The sequence below is a fragment of the Denticeps clupeoides genome, chromosome 11 (genome assembly GCF_900700375.1).
Source record: "Denticeps clupeoides chromosome 11, fDenClu1.1, whole genome shotgun sequence".
In the NCBI taxonomy this organism is placed as follows: domain Eukaryota; kingdom Metazoa; phylum Chordata; class Actinopteri; order Clupeiformes; family Denticipitidae; genus Denticeps; species Denticeps clupeoides.
The window spans coordinates 9,414,645-9,440,471 of record NC_041717.1 but is presented as its reverse complement, the minus strand read 5'-3'; the positions used below and the strand labels follow the sequence as shown (position 1 = coordinate 9,440,471).

Sequence of the window (25,827 nt, the reverse complement as noted above, 5' to 3'; positions counted from 1 at the left end):
AGTAGATATATATTAACTGAATACTTTATACACAAACAACATTGCTCTCATGTCCTAGACATGTTTAATGCCAACAAGTACATATTTAATTGATTAGAACAAGCTCCATTTTATGTATTTTTTAGAAAGGAAAAAAACACACAAATCCACTGACATGACAAAGAAGATAATGCCTTATAAAGTCAGAAAGGACAATCTAATCCTCTCTATTTGTACCCCCCTTTTATGTCACTGAAATGTTAAATATGTCACTCCATGCATACTGGCATACCACAGACAGTATAAAATAACACTATGCTCTTGGACGCCATGGCAGTGTGTAAACAGTAGATGTTGATAAGATTAACCATGACACCTACAAACGTAAGTGAAGCTGAAACAAACTGAAACAATGGATGTTAGCATTCATATTTCAATCTTGACCATATTTACATGCAGATGCATAATAGTGTGGTAAACAGATCGGTTTCATTCTTTCTTTTAAACTAGTTGCACATGCAGGGGGGGTCTTAATGTTCTCAGGAGCTGTGGGGTCGGTTTCAGGACTCTACAGGACTGTGGCACCTATCGAAATGCTGTGAACACCCCCTGTTAAGTAAAAGAAAAAAGACAGGTAAAGTCCCCAGGCTGTGGTGCTGGAATGTGGTGGGTTGGCAGAAACCCAAAACAAATTCCTCTTTTAATAAAAAAAACAGACCCAGAGTCCCAAACATACTTGATGAACTTGAACGTTATTTTATGACCTTAGGTCTAAATATTATTTATTTTAGCAATTTCCAGGAGGTAAATGAGGTACACGGTAAAAGTTTTACGGCGTACTTGATTAGTCTGATCTGATCTGTGGCTTTACAAACCATTACATGCATCATTGATTTATAAGGCATGTGTCTTCAGACACCATACATCTCTAGCAAACTTTGGCAAAACATTTCATGAATTTTTTTTTATTATTATCATAGAGTAACTTGCTTTTGGTTACACCATCCAAGATATTTACATACTTAGCTGTCTGCTTTTGTCAGGCTTTTGCCTGCCTTAAACTTTTTTTTGTGTTCAAAGACGTCCACTACAAATTGTCCAGCATAAAAAAAACAACAACAACAACAACAAATATGCACAGTAAATAGAGAGCAAGTACATAATGTTAAGAGCGAGGTCGCAAATATTTTAAAGTAAAACATTAAAACGAATGTGGAATGAATTCCACATTTTGCCTGTAGCCACATTCATCATATCAGAATAAAACCCAATTTTAGAAATCAAGGGTCTACAGATAGGTACAGGTAATGAATGAAACCGCTTCTTTTATGAGGTTGTGCTAAGAAGTGATCGGGATTTGTGATTAGAGAGGAAGTGGTGAATGTACCAACAATTCGGTCTGTGTCACAAAATAGTACCAGAAGGTGAGCTGCTTGTCAACTTGTCACATGACTCTCACTATAATCCCAGTAACAAGTGGTGAAACTTGTTCCATCTGACCACACGCTTCCTTCACTCCTTCTATTGTTTCTCATCTGGAGACAGCAGATAGATTCTTCTGTCCTGCAGGGGGCAGCACCGGCTGAATAAATGAAGCCTGTCACTATGGCACCATGTCCCCTCCTATCTTTCCCTTTCCTCAATAATCAGCAACACAGCCCCAGTAAATCAGAGCTACATGAGTGCTCACACACCAACTGGGTAAGCTGACAGTACACCGGCATGTTTATACCGTCAGATCATGTGGAGACCAGCTACTGGTTAGGCAAAGGTCCTTGGAACAGAGACATGCAAGCTTATGATAGATCTGGCATGGACCTGGGCCTCGTCTGGTGGGTTAGGTCCATGTATAGGTCTGAGCGAAGGAATCGTGGGTAGGAGTCTCTCTCCATAAGGCCGTAGATTCTGCTCTGTGCCAGGTCAAAGCAGGCCGGGCTGATATTATCCAAATTTAGTTTTGTCTGCTCTCTGGTGTACGAGTCTAGATTTACCTGGGAGGCAAAGCAAAAAAATAAAAAATCAAAAAAAGCTTGGCAATCAAGCAAATGAATACTTTCAACAAAATCAAGAAGTTACAGTTGCCTAGCAACTGTAGCATAATGGGCGCTTGATATTATAATTCATGCAATGTGCGAGGGTGTGGTTATTAAGGATCTGTGAAAGTGGCTCAACCAATCAAATATTTCAACTGGAGTGATTCACTTATGTAATTAATTAAATAGTTCCAAATTGAAAGAAAGGCTCATTTATCTATCAGATTATTTAAAGGGCATTGGTTAGCTTGGAAAGTTTCACAGTCAGGGTAAAATAACAGAGTGAGAATGATATCATACCTCTTTGCATGACTGTACAGAGATGTGTTCAGAGAAAATTTTCTTTGCTCTTGATGCCAGTTTTGACTGAGACTTAATCTTCCTGAACTCCTCACAGGACATCCAAAAGTCCAAATTCTCCTCGCTGAACTCAGTCTTTAGGAAGGCATGGAAGGCAGCAACTCCATCTAATGATGCAAGAAGGAATGTTCCAAGTAACAAATTCAGAAATGGCATAAATTAACCCATTCTGCCCTCTAATGGTGGGTCAGAGAAAGGAAGAAAAAAATCTTTAAAATTTATTTAAAATTCGACCTACACTTTTTTAGCCTATATAACAGAAAGTGTTAGTCCCATAATTAGTTTGAGTGAATATATAGTAAATTACTATACTTAATGTTAATATATTTACTGTTTAAATGTTTGATTTAGAATATATGTGTAGAATTTAGAATATTGCACATACACATTCTCTCAAAACATTGATTTCCTGGCAGACAAAAAGCAATCTTACATTTATGACCAAGCAACATATCAAAGGATTCTGACCACTTCATAGCATCATCAGGACTGGGCCTTAAATGGAAACAAAACAGAACTTGCAATCAAGAGAGGTAAATAAATGAAAATAACAGACTCTACAACTTTAATAGGTTCCCTCAAAATTGCAATCAATGTGTACATATTGTGCAAAATGCAGGGTGTTATTTCTGTGACAAAGATGCCACTTGGCATGGCTTTCTGTATTTTCACATTGAAATTAGATTCTTGTTCCAGCTCCCTGAGGCACGAAAGCTATTGTTCAAAATTGAATAATCAATGAAAGCTGTCAAGACAAACAAGAGCAAGAATTCATGACAAATATGACTAAGCTGTGCTCAAAATGTCAGTACTCTAATCTCTGTGCCAGACACACACCAAAATTGACCAAATGCTTGTTTTACTGCTGAAATAATTATCTGCATTCAATCATCAATATATTGAACATATAGAGTTGGACCATCTAGTACCATCTAGTGCTGATTCATGATATGACACTGAATACACATAATCGGTCAGTGTTTGGTCAGTTTCTTTCAGAAACATGATTAATGATGCTAGAAAATTCCACAACTAGTTATATTGCTTTTTACACAGTGAAAGATCTGTGTTGAAAAGAAGGATGGTCAGAGCCAGGCAAAGAACATTGGAAAAGAACATAGACACTGACTGCTCTGATTTCAGGAGTTTCTCCAGCTTGCTCGCACGAAGCTCGTTTTTCTTCCTCAGGAAGGTCCAGCGATTTTTCATGTCCTCGGCCCTGTGCAGAATAATAATTTCTTAAAAAGTTAAAAACTCCAGAATTACTTACAAAAGAACAGAAACCTTGATACCCCACCAGAACGACTAGATGGGAACTATTGCGTTTCACTAAACATAGAGAGCACAGCCCCGAAAATGAAGGAAAATCATTCATGTTAGCCATATTAATCGCAATAACTATTTAAATACCAGAAGGGCAATATTCTGAAAACAAGATGTCCTGAAAATAAGGTGTTTTCCCCTCAAAATGTGTCTGAAAAAGTGTCTTCTGACATTTGTGCTCCAGTGTTTTTATAAGTCTTTCTAATGAAAGGGTAGGGTTGGCGTAGGGGAGTTGTCATGTATTCGGTCGAATCTTATAGTCAGGCAAATTTCGGTTGTGCTGCAAAACTCTAATACAGAGCATCTGTCAACTTAACGCTTACAGATTCTTGGATTTCTTCTTTTTGAGACCTCCTCCTGCCACATCACATCTGCAGTCATTCTGCAAGCAAAAAAAAAAAGATGTGTCATGTCTTCAGAACACCAATTTGATTATTCTAGCCGTGAACAATGGGGACGTACACTTTTGCCAGAGAAAAGCATGCAGATGTGGTACGCGGACCCCCCATTCTTGGTTAGTTCTTTCCTCAGGGTCTTGGGAGAGGGCATGGTCCAGCCATCCTGCTGGTCATGGGCATTGCTGCTGAGGAAGTTGATGGAATGTTCAGAGATAAAGCGTGGTGAGCGTGGCTCCTGAAGCAAGCTGCCCTCGCTGTGGGTGCGGCGGTGGAGGGACTTCTGCACGCCCAAACCATCCATTTCTTTTCCAGATGGTGACGTCTCCACCATGCTGCGCCGCTTCATGCCCTCACACTCCAGAAAGTTGTTCCCATTGCATTCTCTATGATCCTCTTCCTCATCGTCTTCATCCTCCTCATCCTCGTCAGTCGACGGAGAGGTCAGGACATCGGCCATGAATGCACGGTCCAGGCACAGCTTAGGAATTACCAGCGGTGAGGAAGACAAGGATGAAGACTGAGGCCGGGCACAGACGCTCATGATCTCTGAAGCGCTCTCACCTTCCCCTTGTTCCCTCTGCTCCTTCTCCTGTCCATCTTCTCTCTCTACACTCACTGACTTCTTCTCTAGTCTCTCTTTCCACACCTCCTTTTTCAGGTACCTGCCCTTACACTCCTCTCCAGCTGTGGACAGCTTTGGCTCTGCCAGGGTGTTCTGGCCCAGTTCTGGGTAGTGCAGTCTGGCCCCGGAGGTACTGCCCATCCTAGGAGACTCTGGTGGACAGGATGGGGACAGATCCCTCGAACTCTGGGTTCCAAAGTCAAGCAAAGCTGCTTCGCTCGAATCAACTGACTTTGGCTCTACCATCTGTCACCCAAACAAGAGAGAATACAAATGATGAATTAGCTCTGAAACACATATCAATGTCTAATATCTTTTTGTTGATCACAATTAAGACTAAGCACAACAAGAGAATGAGTCTGGTGTCTTGATTACTTTTATCAAAAATATTCCAAAACGACAGATATTTATCATTGTTATGAATAGTATTTGGTTTAAAACCATGACATTATGATGTAGTCATAATTATAGCCACTATCTATCTTCACATTTACCTACAAGTGAGACTGGGTTTAAAAACTATTTTATATAACTATAAAATAAAACTATTTTATATAGCTATTTATGGATGTATGTCTTGTTAATAAAAATCTGAAGAAACAGTGAGAAGAGTGATTAAATTAATTTACAAAACTTGAATCTACATCATTAGTCATGTCAAGCACCAATTAGACTGATCAATGCCAGCCAAGAAAAAGAAAAAGCATCCAAATGCTACATATCGCACTTCAGAAAACAGGTATGTTGGTGAATCAGTAAGCTGTCATTCAATTATAATGGAAAAATAACTCATACTGGTCTATCCAATTAATATGTGAGGCTGTGTTTTCATGATAACACACACACAGAAGGTCGTGTAAGCCGACTTCACCATAGTATGGAATCAGAATCTGAAAGGGTAATGCATTCATTCACCTGTCTCCCACACAAACACTGACTCAGCCCTTCGCCTGCCTATTGTGAACGTGACCAAGTGAGTCATAACACACTCGGCTCTCCAGACACAATGATCAGATCATTTTTTACATTTGGAAGTGATAATACTGACATTTGAAAGAGACCAGGAAAAAGAAATGATAAAAATGACATAACAATAATAACAACGACAACGATAATAATAGCATTAAAGTGAAGACCCAAGAATTTCATCTGAATTCAAAACATAAGCACACTCTAGCCGGCAGCCAGCCAACAGACACAAGCTTGTGTAAATAAACACCAACAGACCGCCGGGAGCCACATTGTTCTCATCTCAGTGCAACAGGTCCGTCTAGTCACGATATCAGCTCATCCTGTCACAATTAACACCAAACCCACAACAAAGGAGAGAAGAGCCCTATTCAGATCACCTTCACAGAGATCCAGTTCTCGACCGCCAAAAAACAACCACAGTACTCTTCTGTCATCGCTGCTGTCGAGCGGCTCCCCGCTGCTCGGTCACATGTGCGTGTCGGTCTGTGCAAGTCTGCTGAGAGGTGGAGCTGCTCGCTGCAACTGTTGCAAATGTCAAGCAAAGCTGGAGCCCAGAAAGATGCAAATGCAGTGTGGAGAGAAAGAGAGGGAGAGAGAGAGAGACAGAGGGTGGGGGAGAACGAGGGTGATGGAGATTTACAGAAACGGAGATAATGAGTGATCATCTTATTTAAAAAAAAAAAGGTAGAAGTTTTTGAAAGATCTACTCAAGAAATACATAGAACCAGGGGGAATTAACAGAATCTGAGGGGGAAAGGGTAGACAGATTTGCTCAAGCTAGATCATTTGGCAAAAACAAATTTAAATTACTGAGGAACTGAATGACTGACAGACTGAAATTCTGAGAGAGAGGAGGCAGGGAAGGATGGAGAAGGTGTGAAATAAAAAGAAAGAAGGATTCTCTGACTGAGAGGGAGTGTGATGCTCTCGAGAAAATGATGTATGAAATCAAGGATACTGTTTTTCTAAGGGCATGTGTCTGCCAACCACATTCTCAGCTGTAGGGTGCTCGTACCCTAGTGGCTAACACACTCACCTATGAACCAGAAGACCCAGGTTCAAATCCCGCTTACTGCCATTGTGTCCCTGAGAAAGACGCTTAACCCTAAGTTGCTCCAGGGGGGGGACTGTCCCTGTAACTTCTAATATACCACATCATATATTTTCAAAGGGAAGCACAACTTAGAAATTATAAAAAAGAGATAATGATGGACCCTACATTCATTACCTTCTACCGCCCCACTGGGTAACACTCTCGCCTATGAACCAGAAGACCACAATGTCACAGGTTCAAACCCCACTTGCTACCATTGTGTCCCTAAGCAAGACACTTAACCCTGAGTATCTCCAGGGGGACTGGTGCACATGTGAGTAGATACCAACATTCCAACTCCAGACATTCAGCACCCAACTTCCCTCCCAAACACACACACACACACACACATATATATATATATATACACACCAGTACCTGATGAAGCCCCAGCCTCTCTCTCTGCTGTAGCTGCTTTTCAATATTTTCCCTCAGGCACTGAAGGACTCTTCTTTTCTGCTCGGCTGAAAAGGCTTCCAGGCTGAATAGGCACTCGCTCTTCTGCTGCCGCAAGAGGAGATAGGTGGATTACTCATACAGATGTTCATGACGCTCAGTTTTTCCACCTGCATTATTCTCAGGCATGTGTCTTGATAATGAGGCCAGCCAAAAATAAAGAAATAAATAAATAAATAAATGCCTGGCTACTGCATGCAGCACGTCAAAGGAAGGACATTGTCCCTTTTGTAGCGTTTAGTGTGTGAAGGGTTGGGGGAGGTGGGGATCAGCAGATGGCTCGCTCTGATTATTCTTTCAGTGGTTTGCCCATTCTGAATGTTTGACCTGACGCAAGGTCCTTATAGAATCATATATAGAACCATACATTTCCATTGGATTTAAAAGAAATTGCATACATAAAATGCCAAAGGTGATCGCAGTGCAGTACTTGGTTCATTTCATGAGATCCAATGTTCAGCATTTTGAGACTTTAATGAGCACTGTCTAATGAACATGCTTATAAATATCTAGTGCTGTAGTATTCATCATGATATATACAGAAATCCTTGAAACATCTGATCTCACCTCCGTTCTCTGTGTGAAGTACAGCCGCATTTTATCAGCAGAAACTAGAGACAGAAGATGGCATTTGATAATTCAAAAACATCACACCCACAATATGTTTAAACATCTGTTATGTATGCATAAAAACAAGCAAATCTCTTGCAGCAAACATCTTATTACAGCATTTGTGATTTGCACGTATGATAATGAAACATCACATCAGAACTGACCATCCTGCAGTGTGAGCTGGTGCAGGAACAGCGGGCTCTGCAGGACGTTGCAGCGTCCGGGCTCATCTTCACGGGTCAACAGCATCAGGTCAGTGTAGATGAAGACGGTGGCCTGCAGGGGGAGCAGTGCAATCAGCCATAGCCCAGTGGCCTGCTTGTGTCACTCTCACACAAGCTGGTCCCCGCATGATGCCGCCCCGAGGCAAGTAGAAAATCCTGCCATAATTCTGGTAGCGTGATTATATTGCTGGCACTTAATTATTCATGTGCCTCTTTCATTGTGCCTCAAGAATGCTCTCACTTAGAGCTTATGCATAATTAAAGGTCGCCGGGAAAAAAATTATAGTCGACAACACTGTTTCACCAAAATGATACTGCCGCCCCAACCCGTCGCCAGCCATGTCGGTGCTCTCAAGATTCCCACGGATCCTTCAGCTGAGGGTGTTTGCCCGCACTTGGAGCAAGGCTGAACCTATGCCAACACAATAAGGCCTATGTCCCCTAAATCAAAGGAGTGCGGAGTCTCCGGGACACTGCTGGAATGTGGGTCATGACGAACAGCTTTGGTTTATTAAAAACGGCTCATCTTCTCAGGAGTGAGTCTCACCTCATCATTTAGGTCTTACTAAATCTAGGCTCTGATAATAAACTCAGAGGGTTCAAGCATTGCAGCGGGCCGGTAAAAAGGCAGATAAATGCCACTGTTTCCAGACTTAATTAATCCTCTAAGAGCCAAGCTGGAACAAGTGCAAGTAAGAAGCACTTGAAGAAAAGGGGGAAAAAAAACATAGATCCACTTTCCCTCTCAGGGAAACATTTGGTTTACACCATCAATACAAAAAACAGTCTGAAATAAATGCCCAATGAAATGGATCTGTTTGTAAAAGCTACTGTTTCGGGTATCTAGGCAGGAGAGGTCACCTTCAGGATAAGATGTACATTACAGATACAAATCCTTGGGTGGATAATAATAAAAATACACTGTGAGCTCTGTTTTTAGGAAAGTCATTTCTGGTTGACTGAACTTAACATTACACTAAAATAATACACAATAGGCTGAGGCATGTGTATATCTACTGTTGTCCTGCACCTTTAATCTGTCACAACCTGGTGACTCAATTATTGTTCTTAAAAGTTTCCTACTATTTAACATTCATGTCCTCAGAACGTAGAATTACGATATTTCTGACACCATATGAAGGAATCAAAAGTGCCTGGTTAGCTATGATGAATCCATTTTCACTGTACAACAGTAAATAACTGAACACTGATAAATTAAGATTCTTCATACTCACAACGAATCGTTTTAGCCCCTGATTTTTCGTTTAGCCTCTGATTACACTAAGACCTTTTTACTTGGGAATCTACTTTAAAAATCTAGCATCACATACATGCATGTTCATGACAATACGTATAGGTCCACCCGTACCTTGATGGCCATGCGTTGGCTGTCATGTAAGATCAGCTCCTCGGAGAGAAGCAGCATCCTCTCAGGGCTGCAGAGGTCCAGCGGCTGTAGGAGACATTCACCATCAGATCATCTCCATTTAATCTTCTGCCCATCAGCTAACCAGTGATGAAATCATGATGATTGTACGCAGGATGAAACATCTGGCAGATATGAGTGTGATGCCTTCTAACAATGCCTTCTATTTGTATTTTCACACAAAGGAAAGTTGGACAAGGCTATGGTTATGAGTCTGTATGCTTTATCAATTCATTCTTCTACAGATACAGATGTGCTATTATTAATTAATTAAAGCAAATAATAACAAAATGATATTATGAGAACATTATATTGGCTCCTGACCTGCACAAAAACTGGAAATATAAGAATCTTGGGGGTCAGTGCGACATAGGTTCCATAATTCGAGTGTGGAAGGTGTGACTGGACAATGGTGCAGTTCTGGTAGTTGGCGAAACTCTGCCTGTATGTTGAGGAACGGATTGTGGATGTTCTGCTGTGAAGGGGCCGCTGCAAAGTGGCTCTGGCCTGCAGGTCACAGTCCTGCAGGAAGCCACTGCTCTGCTGCAGCCCCCTGGCTGGATGTGTTTGATAGATCCTCCCTGAAATAAGATGAATGAAGAATTCGATGGTGATATTTAGCTAACTGAAAACATAATTTAATGCTAAAGGAGTGTGGCACAGTGACACGTTTTGCTTACCAAGTGTACCAATCGTCCCGTTTGAGTCTGAATAAACCGGCTGCAGCATCTGAAAGATACAGATTGCTTAAGAAATTAACATATTTGGGTTTCTTTAAGATGATCGTTTATAAATTCACCGGCAAACCAGTTAAGCATTTCTGTTTAAATCAAATTCAAATTCAAATTTAATTTGTCACATACACAGTCATACACCGTATGATGTGCAGTGAAATGCTTTCTGCAACTGCTACAGACCACAGTATTGCAAATGTTGCAAGTAAACAATGAACCAATATGCAAATATTGCAAACATAACCAAGTATTACACTTTTACGTCTTTAACATAAAATATGTGTAACTGGTAGGGTGAAGGTGTGCAAATGAGTTAGTTTTTACAATGTTTAAAGAAAGAGAGAAAGAGCCATAAAGAAAGGAAGAAAGAGCAGTAAGGAAGAAAGAGCAGTAAGTAATCATCCTTAGTTTCTTAGTCTCAAGGTTATGTGCAGTACTCTTCCGTAAACAAGTAATAAAAACACATACAGCAGGAAAACTAGACTCTCGCAGTCAGCACACACATCATCAGCTCAAATGGAAAGGCTCCATGGCTCCTTTTAATATGGACGAAGGTCTCTGATCCTGAGTCATAATTATTTCCAAGCCAAAAGACAGAAAAAAAAAACACACACACAGACACACTCAGACAAAATCACTTGGCAAAGCCTGGCTGCCAGGAGCTTCTGGCCCCTGCTAAGCTCTCTTCAGGCTTTAAAAGACAACCATGGTGCTTTAGCCAAGTGTCAGAACCCAATATGTTCTGTATTAAATTGTGGCAATAAGAAAAGGGGACCATAAATCACCTGGCTTCCAGGGTTAACAGGTGACAGGATAATGTAGTTGTCACCGTTTGATGATGTAACACGGGTTCCTTTAAGGGTCTGGGTTCGGGTTTTGTAGTCATTTTCCTCACTTTTGTCCCTCCATGGCCACCCAGAGTCCATCAGTCCACTCACAGGGCTCTTGGAGGTGTTCACCTTCTTGTGGCGACTCTGTCTGTGGTTAGTTGGGTTTGATAGAAGGGGCGGGGTTTTGTCCTGTTTCTTGGCCATAGGTGATAGTGTGTCGTAGCCAGATGTCTTGTAAGTAGGCTGGTGGATCAGACCTTCAAAATACGGCTTTGTGACAGGAACAGTGCGCCACACCACTAGTGTGATCTCGCTGCGGCAATTTCTGGAAAAACAGAGACAACAGCCTGAATCTAAATTCTATTGCAATTTAAACACTGCAAATGCACACTCAATCCTAATCATGGATAATCTTCATATTATTACTGTAAACATCATGAAAACCTCTTAATCAGATTATCTCATTAGTGTAATTTAATTACATATGAATAAGTAACAGACTTGATGCATGAATACAATTTAACTTGATTATAATTAGTCTATATATTTGGTGCATGAGCCAAAGGACTTCGGCATCTGAATATGACCATAATTATCACATTATTTTATCAATATGTTTGACACTTGGATTAATATCTTATATCAATCACTTGTGGTTGAAATGAACCAAACTGTATTAATGGACTAGGAGTAAATTCTCATAACATACCTGATGGCATGGGCAAGGTCCACACATTTCCAGTGCTCTACAGGTTGACCATTCAGCTGAAGCAAGGTGTCCAGCTGCTGCAGCCCAGCCTGATGAGCAGGTCCTCCTAAAATTAAAAGGCCAAAATACATACATTGGTGCATAAAACATTTTATTTGTTTTTATTTTACATTATTTATTTTTATCCAGGACAACACTGTTACTTCTGAACCAGATTTAACATCTCTGAAAATCTGAAAAATGCTGATGCCTCCCATCCAACCAGAAGTGAAGTGAAAGTGAAGTAATTGTGTCCGCTGCTTTTAACCATCCCCCTTGGTGAGCACTGGGCAGCCATGACAGGCGCGCGGGGAGCAGTGTGTGGGGGTGGTGCTTTGCTCAGTGGCACCTCAGTGGCACCTTGGCGGCTCAAGATCTGAACCGGCAACCTTCTGACTATGGGTCCGCTTCCTTAACAGCTAGGCCACCACTGAACCTGAGCGACTTACTAATGGTAGTAAGTGGGGTATGAACCTGTGACTTTGAAGTCTTCTGGTTCAGAGGTACCCGCTAGGCAGGTAACAAATATATGAAAACATATATGAACTGTACATTTTCAGAACAGCTCTCTGAAGTTGAATACAGTGCTCATTAAAGGTCCCATGACATGAAACTATTTTTTGCTTTTATATAAGTCTGAAATTCAGCCTTGGTGCAGAATTGCAGCCACTTTTAGCCAGTCCCACAATGAGATTTCCGAAGGATGTGTCATTTTGGTATCTGTAGCTTTAAATGCTAATGAGAAGGAGAGAAGCCTATAGAAGTTAGTGTGCATTCGAGGAAATTATGTCATCCACACCATTCACCAACCATGATGCTTGGCACAGACAGGACCTTTTCCCTTATGAGGACATACAGGGGAAAAATTCCAGATCCGGCTGTCTGTGCTGCAGCTCTCTGAATGGCAAAGTAGAATGTCCAAAGCACTCTTTACACCTATCGCCACTTCTAGCCACTGCAGGACTAAAGACAGACTAGGGGAACCCACTCTATACAGGCTATACAGATGTAAACCCACCTGGTTCCACGGCCTGAACACGAACAGGAGAATCAGAGCAGATGGTGAAGCCAAACCCATCTTTCCCTCTGAGGATGGTTACCTGAGTAAGATGCATAATGTTACAACAGACTGCAAATAACTAACCCTGACACATCACTAACATCACTGGTTTAATGTGATTTTCTTCAATGTCATTATAATACACGGTGGAATTTTGTGGTGTTTTGTGGGTTTACTTGATGAGAAGAGGATTTACTGCTGCCCATTTATAGAAACAATGACCCATGATGTCACATCTTGACAATTAAACCTGCGCTGAGGATACAGTGTTACCATGACAGGGAATGTGAATTAATCCAGGGCGCCCTGGGAAATGCTCCATTGAGATGGTTGAAATGTCACAGCACCAAGCAGTCTGGGATATTAAAATCTACAAGCAGAGAATTAGTCAAGGTTGCTGGGAGATCAGCGAGGAGGCAAGAAAGGAAACGTCTGGAGCTAAAACTACGCGGACAGGCGGCGGGGAGGGACAATATTTAGACAGCAGAAGTCAAAATGTCGATTCGGCTCCATTGCCAATGTACACACAGGAGGGGGCAAAAAAAAAAGCCACTACCTTACACAACTGGCCAACAATGAAGCCAACAGAGCTGACAGCTTTACAGAATTTCCACTGGCATTACATTGGTTTCCTCTGGGTCATCCAGCTTTTGTTGCCCACTTCAATAAAAAAAAAAAAAAACAACAACACGGAACTAGTGGAGATAATCCACATTTTTCCAAATGCATTCATTTTGGTGTGATGTATTATACACCCCTAACCCTCCAGGCAAACTTTTTAAACTATATTACATATTTATGAATACCTACACTACCTACACTACTAATGTTTCTGAGCAATCAAAAAACAAAATGTCAAAGCAAAATTGCTTGATGGAAAATCTTGTACAATATATGAAGAATAACTTCCAACAGAATGAAAAATATCAAAGAACTAAAACATATACTTTCTTGGACTGAAGAGGAAGCTGCTTTCTCTGGTAGACTGAAATCATTTTCTATTTATTTAAAAACAGAACTAGTTACTATTTTTGAAGTTGGACCACAAGTGAAACCGCATGAAAAATGAATTTGCGGGGTGCTTCTGCTCCAGAGGTTTGGTGTTGACTGTGTTCTCTAGCCTAGCCTCATTTGCTTTCATTACACTGTGCAAAGCCTGTTGATATGTGATATATGCAAAACAGTGATGTAACTTGCATCATGTCTAGGGAATCAGGGATTCTGACCATCCATACGTTTTAAAAAGACATTATATGCTGTTTTATCCAGTTGTTCCAATGCTGTAAATAGAATTAACAGCATCATCATCATCCAAGTGTCTAAAAGTCACACATGCTGGATTAATAAGAAACAACCAACCTGAGGCAGATTCCTCTCAATGCAGAACCTGCATAATCCATGGATGGTGTGCATGTCCAACAATTAGCTGCTCACCCCCGTGAAATGGACTTTTACATGCTCAGAACAGTCCGCGGTGGGTATCAACGCGTAACCCGAGGCATCCATGTAACTGTCTCTCAGGACCCCAGCGCTTGTTTGGAGTGAACATACCCACTCATGGGAACTTCGCGGCATGGAAGAATTACAGGAAGCCACCGTCCAGTCCCCCCCTCAGCCAGTAGGCCGGCTGTATGTCTGCGCTCGATAAGCCAACATGCTTCCTGAACTTTCAGCATCACGGCGGCTTTGCTCTCCAAACCAGATTTACGTCCCTGATACTCATCTCACACGCTGAAAAACACAGGCGCACGCTTGCTGAGTCAACACCATGTTTATAATGTAGGCCCGCTGTCAACACTGGAATAATGTTTGTGCTGTGAAGTACCATAAGACATTTTCATCTGACAAAGGAGGTCAGATAAGGTCTTTTTATAGTCCTGATGAACATTCCCATAATGAAAAAAAAACAATGGCAGTACAATGACAGGCTGATACTGATTTTTTTTCTATGGTTAGACATTTTTAAGGAAGGGATTACTTTATAATAAAGAAGGGATAGGAATAGTTGGAAATTTGCTCTAGCTTTTTGGGCAAACATCTCAGTTCAGGGAATAGGCCGTGTGCCAAAAACTGAATCATACACGGATAAATCATAAACACGCAGCAGCCCCGCTTCCTATTACAGCCACTTTGTTGGCTTTTCCTACTTCCCATCTTTGTCTATGGAGAAAGGGCAGTCCTGGGAAAATGTGTATGGGGGAGGGATGTGGACCAGTGGGGGTGTGGGCTGACAATAACACAATATCCAGAAAAGCATCTGCACACACCTCAACCTCCCAGTGAATTTCCCATCATTGGGACTGAGCGTCACAGGAGATTTCTGTTCCCCTGATACCAGACTGATCCACAGATCTGCAATGACTACAGCCACATTCACATGCTGCTGATTTGAACTGGCTGAAAGGTCACAGGTTTTGGCATATGCATGGTTGCTTAAATCTGAATTAGTCAATTTTTCACTGGCTTTGGAAAAACATGCCTCATAAAAATGTTAATATGCAAAACAGCATTAAAATTGTACACAAAGATGCAGATGAATTATGCATGAAAAACAAACAGAAAGTATTTTAGTGCTGAGATAAAGGGCATTTGGTCTATTATTAAGAATCCCTTCTTTTGTTTAAAAAAAGTATATCTGAATCAATATTTAATTTTGATTTAGAACCACATTTTTTTCACCGCTGCGAATAAGCAGGGATTTCATTAAGCGATCACATGAGCAGCATCCGTTCAGGAGCATCAACCCAGCTGTTCATCGTGCAGCTGTTCATCATTGATCACAAGCTGTGGCTGCAGGAAGGAAAGGGACAGTGTCCGGCTGCGTACTCACCATCAGGGACCGCATGTTCTCTGCACTGGTCGTCTCTGCTCTGCGACCATGATCCGGTACTGCAGAATCTGGAAGGTAGATGAAAGAGTCCCAGGAGTTCCAGGATGAAAGAGTGCCCTTTGAAAACATTTCAGTTCCCAGAGTCCATTCTTTAGCCAAGTTCGGAATTAAAACCAACACAAAATTGCGTCCCGGACACCACACTGCAGCAGTGTGGTGAGATCGCTGTCTAATGAGGTTAGAAGGAGCTCAGCAAACCCTGCTCCACAGAGCGAGAGGGAGGAACAAAAAAAAAAATTACCCCCTACCCAATCAACCAACTACAGGCTGCCCCTAGGTAACCATAGTGATTACTACTCTCCCAGGAAACAATGTCTTTTAAAGCATTCCTCATAAAAGCACCATTCAGCCGGGACACAATACAGCTGGCTTTTCCCTCGAGTTTCTCCCGAGTGGCCTGACAGAATCCCCCTTTCCTCCCTTCTCATCTCTCTCTCCAGTCACTTCGATAAATGTAATCTCTCCCGACTCCCAAGACGGCGCACGCGTCCTCCACTCCACTTAATCCGGACCCTGTGCGCGAGGGATGGGGGGATAATGTGCGGGCGGGGGGCTATTCGGATTTTGCCCGCTGGAATTAAGACGGGCTTTGAGCAGGGGTTGAATGTCAGAGCGCGAGGGCCATGAGCCAGTGCCAGCTGCAGGGCCACGCCGGGGGCAACTCTTATTTGAACCTTTTCTATTTGGAAAGAGAGGAGATGAGATCTTTTTTTTTTTTTTTTTTGGAGTGAGGGATTTGAACTGGCACTGACTCATCCTGGAGCTTTTTAAATGTAGTACCTCGACTCTGCCCCCCCTGAGGTCTTTGTTGCAGAGTAAAATAGACTGATTTCTCCCGGCGGGAAGGAAGCTTTAGTTGATCCCAAAAAGGCTCCTCTGTTGGCCTGTGAAAGGTGATTATGTACCAGTTTGGTTGCCAGAAATCCCTTTTGCCAAATATACTGAGTTCGAATGTTTTCTTTTCACTGATGAAAAACTTTTTCACTCACTCACCCCAAAAATCGTAAATCAACGGTGTGTTCCACTTCGCCTGAACACATTAAGGAGCGAGGGTTGTAATGAAAGCATCCTCCCACTTCACACGTAAAGAGCGAGGGAGCTTCAATCCAGCTACCTCACCACTCCAACACCATTATCCAAAGACCCCCGGGCTGCCAGCCGATGGACACCGTGATCTAAGCCGAAAGGTTCCACTCACCAGCGGGCCGCCTGACGCGTCTGCAGGCCACCCTCAGATGTTTGCCTCTGCCCAGCTCCTCGCCCAGGAGATAATACCAGCCGCTGATCTCCTGACGGAAAAAAAAATAATAATAATCAGTGGCCAGAGTAGTGGGGAGACATTCACGCATTTTATCTCCACCAGACTTTAATTCTCTCTGCTTGAGAATCTGTCAGTCAAGTTTCTCGCATGTAGCTGGCCCACCATTACAGGTACAAACCTTTACTCACATCTTTGCATTGGCTGGCTGTTAAATTTAAGGTATTATTATTTGTTATGAAAAGACATCATGGCATGGCTCAGATATTGTTTTAAAGATTTACCATTCTTTGGTCTTAATTTTGCATTGCCAGACGTCACTTCTGTTTCAAATTAACGTGTTGAAACCAATTTTACAAACTTTTCATTGATATTTTATTTTCAGTTTTAGATTATGGTTGACCTATTTAACTATGCTCCTCCCATTGTAAAACTCTCTTTCTAAAAACATCATTAAAGATCTTGTTCTTGGTGACAGAAATAATGTTGCACCAACAAAAAGGGAAGTTCTTCAAGATGCACATAACTAGCACATTGTTCATATTTGATCTATTTATGAACATCCTAAGGATGCCTTTGACCTAACACTAGCAAACAAGCTCCAAGCTTAGCGCTAAATGTACATCAGAAATAATTACGACTTAAGTAGAATTCAAATGTAAGAACTGGGAAGACATAACATGTGAGCAGTGAAATCATAATATTGCTGACTTTCGAATGCATTTGACCGAGGAGGTCTCTGCAGCCACTGTCCCCCACCCCATGTCCCACAGCTCATGGGCATTAAGTTATAGGTTCAGTGCGTGTCCACAGCTGATGCCCGTCCAGCATTCTGGGCCAGGGAGCCAGATGGCTGTCTGCTATATAAAGCCAAACAGAGGCTGTGAGTCAGGGCCGGTTCCACGCTGTTGCTGTGGCAGCACCACCTTCAGAGAATCTGTTTTAATTCAATCATGCACCATGACAGAGACTTGTGAAAGGAATTGCTTTATCAATTTTCATCATATTTCAGATCCAACCGTGTGTGGAGGCAGCCAACACGCTGCTTTGCCATGAGAATTTGTAACTGGGGTGAAGTGGTTTCAGGTGCTTAACACACTTAATTAAACACCATCCACCATGAACTACATGCTCATTTAACACCATAATACACAGACAATTATTCACACATCATTCAAGATTATTTCACTGGGTCAAAATAAGCAGCGGCCTGTTTGCGGTGTGTGAGAATTTCTCCATTTGGAATTGGTTTTAGATTTATATCCATTTTGTGTATTCATTCATATTATCACCAATTTATTTACCAATTATTTCGAATTAAATACTATAATATGCAATTATCATTGCAAATTATGATTACAATCATACCACAGTGCACATTCACCTTTACTGCCATAATTAGGGAGTGTATCCCAAAGCTCATGCAGCCCAGGAAATCACTGCGTCTGTAAAGGAAATGGGCAAGGTAAATTCACACTGACTAAAATCATTCTACACATTCGAACTGACTCATCTGAAGATTTTGGTCTGTCTGACTAAAGAACCAAAGGTTAACCACGTTAAGATGTATCTGCTTTGTTATTGATTGCAGAGTCATGTTTCGTGCATTATAAGACAGGATGATTTTATATTATTCAAAGGTCTTATCCCCCTGGTTCACAGATGATCTGAGAAGCGTTTCAATTACTCAACCATGCATTATTTAAACATATCCATAATGTATATTGAATTAAATGTCAGAAAAACTACCAAAACAGTGCAGAGGATAGCAGGAGCTCTACCTGGACGTTCTGCTCCGATTCCAGACAGTGAGCAGCAGCCTTTTATGGTTGTCTTCCACCCCAATATCCCTAAAATGAGCCTCAGGCAGTTAGATATATACTACATCAAATGCAAGCATAAATCATTTCTGTTACTGAATTGGTTTTGATCAGATTCAGTCACTTACAATAGAAATGTTTCATTAAAAGCAGGATTCTTGCAGTCAAATATTGTCTTGGTCTTCCATCGCTTACTATGGTCAACATCTGGTACAATAGCGATCTGCAGAAGAGGTTTCACTTATTTTACACTCAGAGAATGAATATGAATATGCATGACTAGGCATCGGATATGTACTTGAACTAACAAAGCCATCTGTTCCTGATTTTAATGTACAACTACACCATGCATTAAAAAGAACAGCTGTCCTGTATAACTTGAACCAAAACACAGCCCTGCCGCTCCCAAATACCAGCTTGAAATACATCAATTCTAAAGTCATGCACTTGATACAGCTTTCTGCTCTTCAGCGCTAAAACAGTACAGTAAAGTAAAGTAAGAAACAGTATAGTAAAGTAAAAAAAAAAAAAGTTATTGATCAAATAACTAGATAAACTGTAATCTGTTACTTAAATAATCTGTTATATGAATATAAAATGTTTACTTTGACATAGGAGTCACAAGGTCTGAAGTCTCCACCCGGGAGCCCTCTGGCCTCAGAGACTGTGAGAGAGGGATTGTGACACACAGGAGAATGTGACACACATTGAGAATCATCTCATACTGGAAATATCAGATTTCCTGTATAAATTCAATAATTGCACCTAAACGTATCTATATAATATCTGTATTTTATGTATGCATGTGTTATTTTTATATCTTAGTTTATACATACACAGTACACAGGTCTACTAGCCTAGACTCTCATCATGATGCTGTGTACTTTGTTCCACATTTACAGTATTTGGCAGATGCTCTTATCCAGAGCAACTTAAATTTTTTTTGTATGTAATAAATTAACCTCAGGATGCCTAATGGATTAATATTCTAATCTTTACGTCTGTTAGTCATTTATACCCATGTTTAAAGATTATTCAACCTTCAAATATATAATAATTAACACTTACTATGTACATAAAGAAGTCCATTCCGAGGTGTGACTGACAGTTTCAGTTGGCCTATGGAAAGCATGGAAAATAACACATTTAATATGTATATACACGTCACAGCACCCGGACACACAGACACATACACAAACACTCTTTTAAATGAAAAAATTCAAATGTGCGTCAAAACCAACAAGGATAAAAAATTAAAACCAACTCAGACCAATGCTCTTTCAAGCTTTTAAAAATCTAACCATCAGGTTCATGCATAAACATAAGCACATATATATCTGCAGCCCCCGGGAGTCATCAGGAAGAATGACTCTTCAGAAGCTGAAATCCAGCAAATCCTCAACAACAGAACTCACCGAACGTTCGCAAAATAAAAGAGGAGTGCTGAGAGTTGACAGGACAGCCGAGCGGGACCCTGCGTGCACCCTGGCAGTCCATGTTGGTACAAAAGGTGAACAGCTAACGGAAGCGAGAACATTAACCCACTTCCATTGTCCTCAAGGGCCGAGAAGAATCTGCTTCAGATTCAAATGAATTCTTGGCAACAGAAAGGCCAAAAAAAGCGTAGCCAAGTGCCTCTTTGAAGTAATAAAGACAGCAGCGCTAAAGCCGGCGTAACTCTTAACCGCCCTTTCATTTTGAATGGGTTGACACTCACAACATTTTCTGATTGGACAGGGTCACGGCTGAATGGGGGCAAAGAGCGAAAGGAGGCGGAGCCAATCCACCTGCTGCTGGGCCTCACAATTGGCCGATTCTCCTCAGCGCAGCCACATCGCTGCCACATCACTTCACGAAATAGCAGGCTTGCTGTCAGACTGAGACAAAACATGGGCTGGATTAAGCCCCGCTCTCTAATAATGGAAAGTGTTTCTTTCTTCTGATTTAAGACAACAGAAATCACACAGACTAAAAAGAAAAAATCACATATTCCCAAAGCGAACCAGAATGCACCTTGTGAGCTTTGCTCACTGGCACGTTTCTCCACGCCTCCAACATGTTCACAGCCCAGGCCAGACAGCGGGACACTGTTTTTCTTCTGTTAATGGACTCCATTTATGGGTCACTCATTATTCCACACAGGAAGTGAAGGGCCCAAGCACCCTGTAATACCACAGAGTTCACCCATGGCTGCTGTTCAAAAGTGCCAGGAAGTCACGGGCACAGCTATGCATCTGAACAATGGACAGAGAAAGTGGTGCTCTTACTCTCTAATTAAAACACATTATGTGAAAATCTGGCTCTAAAACAAGCAACAGACCACTTAAAAAACATGATGTGCTGCTGATATCAACATATCCAAATGACACCAAACCAGGAAAGGTTTGAGAACCACAACTGTGCACTAAGCCCTCCTGTTTGGCTGCTGAACACATCTTAATTTAAAACATTATTATTTTATGCTGACAATAAAGGTTTGTTGTTGAGCATTACTATAGCACAACTCTTTTAAATATGATTAAAGTTATTTTTTGCCAAAGCTGTACATATACTTATATTGGGGACAACTTGAGTAAAGGCTGAAATTGCCCTGAAACAGTTGGTGAGTATTCTATGGTATCAGCCTTTTAACATAGATCAGACACATATTTTGCAAATTGTAGCAACTCGTAGTACCATACATACAGACTATACTGTTCTGTAGCTTGAACTTTACCTAGTATATACAATTTAACTCAAGTTACGCCAGGATTATTAATGACACAGCAACCGAATGTGAATGCACTGCATAGTTAAGATGCATAGATCAAGGAAGGCAGCTCAAAAAGTTTATGAATGCTGCCATCTAGTGGTACTTTTCCACAATTACTTCCTTGGAAAAATAAGGACATGGATTAAAATTTTAAAAAGTGATTTGAGAAAATGTATGACCTTTTCCTCTGAACCCAGAGGGGTGGATTTTTCTCTTCTTCTTTTTTTGAGCAGTTTCTTCTTCTTTCTTCCTCAAAGAGGTCTTGACCACAGCAACCTTTACGTTGCCTTCCAGACTGCTGTGGGTTACTGCTGTGGGTTTTCTCCAATCCCTTTCTCCGAGTCTATCGATTTCACTGACAAAAAAGGAAAAATATGCGAGATGGAACATCTAGCCATTTACAAATATTATAGTGTGACAATGTTCATAAACGGTTCCATGTGTCTACAAACTGTCCCTCTAGAACGAGGGCAAAACATCTGTTCAATGTAGTGATCAGTCTTCACCACTGTACACATCTCTGTAAAAATGGCAGGCTTTTGTGATACAAAGACACAGGTTCAAACCCCAATTACTGCCACAGTGTCCCTGAGTAAGACACTTGTCTCCAGGGGGACTGTCCCTGTAAGTACTGATTGTGAGGGGCTCTGGATAAGGGTGTCTGGTAAACGCTGTAAATCTAAATCTTAGTGAAAGAGGCCACTGCCATCAGAGAACACTGTTTCCAGGGGGATGCTTGGTCGCAGAAATATTGAGGTAGATGGTACATCCACATAAATTCTGGAGCCAAGCAATTTGAGCTTCATTGTCTCTTGTATTGACCACACAACACTGGTCAGTCTGTTCTCCCACTGGACAACCTTCGGTAGGTCCTGAACATTGGAGTCCAGGAATATCCTAGAGCTCATGTTTGCTATTACTGTCCCATCACCAGGGAAGGTTGCAGTGTGGGAAGGTAGAAGCAAGTGATTCCTGGAACATAAACAGAAGCCCCGCCCACAGCACAGCACTCTGCCTTTGAGTCAACTCCAGTTTTGGCCTTCTTCATCCCAGTAATGAGATGACTGCTTCATACCATTCCCTTCTTTTTTGGAGCAGTTTCTTTTTCACCACTGTGTTTCTGCTGCACGTTCGTAGAATAAAAAATAATATAAGCAAGAATGACCTCCTTGTCTATGTACATCGGCAATTGGGTTCACCGTCTCGTGACATTTAACTTCTCACCACAACAATAACTAAGCAGATAATCCAATTTGGACCTTTCCATTAAAATCCTACTTCTGGCACATCAACTTCAACCACCAAATGTTCACTTGCTGCATAATATGTCCCACCCAGAAATCTCCATTGGTCAGTGGTGCTAATGTTCTGCCAGGCTGATTTGTTGTGTAGAGTATAAGAATAAAAACATATATAAGAATAAAGCCCCACAGTTCACAAAGCTAATTATGAATGCATGTGTAATGCGATGCATAATGGAACAGGCACAGGATTAAGGTCAGACTGAGGTCCTTTCACAGCGTCTCCAATCCAATTGCTGCTTGTGAATGTCAGACTACAGTGATGTGTTGCAGGAATTAATAATCTAATACAAATGTGCTCCAAATAGTTGTGTTCATTCATTTCATTTTCATTTACAGCATTTATTAGACTTACATTAGTTACAGGGACAGTCACCCTGGAGCAATATAGGGTTAAGTGTCATGCTCAGGGACACAATGGTAGTAAAAGGGATGGTTCATAGGCGAGTGTCTAACCCACTAGGCCACTACCACCCCCGGAGCAATTTATGGGCGCGCCTTTACATGTTTATAAATACCATAAAATGTTGGTCGTGTCTTTTGGGCATCCACAATGCTTCTCAGCGTGTGCTCTCAAAGACCGCTGTCCCCAGTCACCGCATCTCCGTTTGGTATCTGGGCCCGGCAGGAACTGCTGGTCCCGTGTCCAGCATGGCTCTCGCAGGGACTTTCTGGGGACAAAAGTATTAACCGCTGTTCATTCATCTCAATCAGAAGAATAGAATCTCTTATGAGAAAAATTCTGTTATGAGAAACAGAGAAAGCTTTGTATAAGGATTTTTAAATATAAAAAGCATGTGGATAAACTGTGACGTAAGAGAACCTCAAACATTACATCTTATATACGTATATATAGTCTGTGTGAGGGCGTGTGTATTCTATCGATGCCAGGCATTCACATTTAAAACAAAGTAACCAAGACGGTAAGCGTGAACTACGGCAACTAATACCACGGTAATCTGAACTGATCAAAAATGATCGTGCTCCACTTCCTCCAAGCTTATTTCCAGCGATTTTTAGGCAGGACGAGTTCATTCATGTTCTGCCGAGAACCGATTTTCCTACCCCATCAGCAAGATAAGGAAAAGTTACTAAAAATTAGTAAATGTCAATTATGGCAACAAGAGATTTTTACTTTCAATAAAGTATGTATCGCTGAATTCTATTTTCCACTATTTTTACATCACTGCTTTTTGAATCCTGTCTGTAAACTGCATTGGAGTAAAACAAGACATTTGAGGAACATACTGAACTTTTTTTGTCTTCACTGTCTCACGTCCATCGAGTCTCATTAAGAAAATTTGGTTAATTTGGCCAGTCAAGATGATATGAACTGAAAGAAACATCTCCTGACAGAAGCTCTGGACCCCAACAGCGTGAGGGGGGCAGGGTCACATTTCTCAGGATTAAATCACAGCCCTTTCCTGTGCCAGATGTTCTACATCTGCTTTAATCTTAAACCCGAGTTTATCATGACGCAAAAAGATCTCGGTACATGCACGTACTACTCTGCATGAATCTTCCTTTAAAGTTAGCAAATGCATTGGCAAATCTGCCTAGTTTTTAAATACAGGAAATATTAGTAGCCAGAGTTATTCGAAACAGTATTGTTAGCAGTCGTAAAATGGCATACTTCCCGATACCCCCACATTTTCTAATCATTTTACCGCAAAGGAAGTAAAGATTCCAGCACAACTTTTTACCTTTTCCTGCTGTTCTCAGGGAGCGCGCGCTCCATGTCTTTATATTTAACACCGAGTACCTACTCCCAGTACCCCGACTACCTACTCCCAGTACCCCGAGTACCTACTCCCAGTACCCCGACTACCTACTCCCAGTACCCCGACTACCTACTCCCAGTACCCCGACTACCTACTCCCAGTACCCCGAGTACCTACTCCCAGTACCCCGAGTACCTACTCCCAGTACCCCGAGTACCTACTCCCAGTACCCCGACTACCTACTCCCAGTACCCCGACTACCTACTCCCAGTACCCCGAGTACCTACTCCCAGTACCCCGACTACCTACTCCCAGTACCCCGAGTACCTACTCCCAGTACCCCGAGTACCTACTCCCAGTACCCCGAGTACCTACTCCCAGTACCCCGACTACCTACTCCACACGACGTAACCACGGCGAAGCCAGAACTCCGCCGCCTGAAACCGTTCAAACTGCGCCGCACCCCGCGGCGTCGTCACGGGAACCGCCGACCAATCACAGAGCGCGATTTTAAAACCGCGGATGGAAACGCAGATTTGGGAGCGGCCCACTTTCTCCCTCTGAGTACAGTTTATGTGTGGTATCCACAAGCAGAATTGTCATTATACATTACCACACACGTATGATGCATAATAAAAATATACAGTACAGGACAAAAGTTTGGACACACCTTCTCATTCAATATGTTTTCTTTATTTTCATGACCATTTACGTTGGTAGATTCTCACTGAAGGCATCAAAACTAAGGAATAAACACATGTGGAGTTATGTACTTAACAAAAAGTGTAGATCTGGCCACCACAGTTACCGGACCTGAACCCAATCCAGATGGTTTGGGGTGAGCCAAGTGCTAAACACCTCTGGGAACTCCTTCAAGACTTGGAAAAGCATTTCAGGAGACGACCTCTTGAAGCTCATCGAGAGAATGCCAAGAGTGTGCAAAGCAGTAATCAGAGCAAAGGTTGGATATTTTGAAGAAACTAGAATATAAAATTAGTTTTCAGTTATTTCACCTTTTTTTGTTAAGTACATAACTCCACATTCATTGTTTCGATGCCTTCAGTGAGAATCTACCAATGTAAATGGTCATGAAAATAAAGAAAACACATTGAATGAGAAGGTGTGTCCAAACTTTTGGCCTGTACTGTATGCATTTTGAGATTGAGTATCTTTATTCTAAACATGCAAACTTTATTCTAAGTTTTATTCGAGAAA

General features: G+C 41.6%; 1 protein-coding gene across 3 annotated transcripts; it reads right to left on the bottom strand.

The window, feature by feature from the left end:
• On the bottom strand, positions 1–24,660 carry rgs3b (regulator of G protein signaling 3b). Of its 3 annotated transcripts, none has more exons than XM_028996742.1 (25): positions 24,595–24,660; positions 23,410–23,562; positions 21,770–21,945; positions 19,907–19,957; positions 19,444–19,502; positions 18,967–19,061; positions 18,800–18,868; positions 18,403–18,463; positions 16,959–17,049; positions 15,701–15,768; positions 12,829–12,910; positions 11,772–11,877; positions 11,018–11,387; positions 10,179–10,227; positions 9,823–10,079; positions 9,442–9,525; positions 8,013–8,124; positions 7,804–7,847; positions 7,159–7,284; positions 4,158–4,961; positions 4,019–4,077; positions 3,502–3,591; positions 2,806–2,867; positions 2,313–2,479; positions 1–1,970 (listed from the first exon to the last, which is right to left on the bottom strand). In XM_028996742.1, the coding sequence occupies exons 1-25, from the start codon at positions 24,627–24,629 to the stop codon at positions 1,776–1,778; spliced, it is 3,465 nt and encodes a 1,154-aa protein (XP_028852575.1). In that variant the 5' UTR covers positions 24,630–24,660; the 3' UTR covers positions 1–1,775. The 3 variants fall into 3 exon arrangements, with proteins under 3 accessions (XP_028852575.1, XP_028852576.1, XP_028852578.1); XM_028996743.1 differs by having other exon boundaries at positions 7,159–7,281; XM_028996745.1 differs by lacking the exons at positions 21,770–21,945; positions 23,410–23,562; positions 24,595–24,660 and adding an exon at positions 20,254–20,348.
• Positions 24,661–25,827: the final 1,167 nt, after the last annotated feature.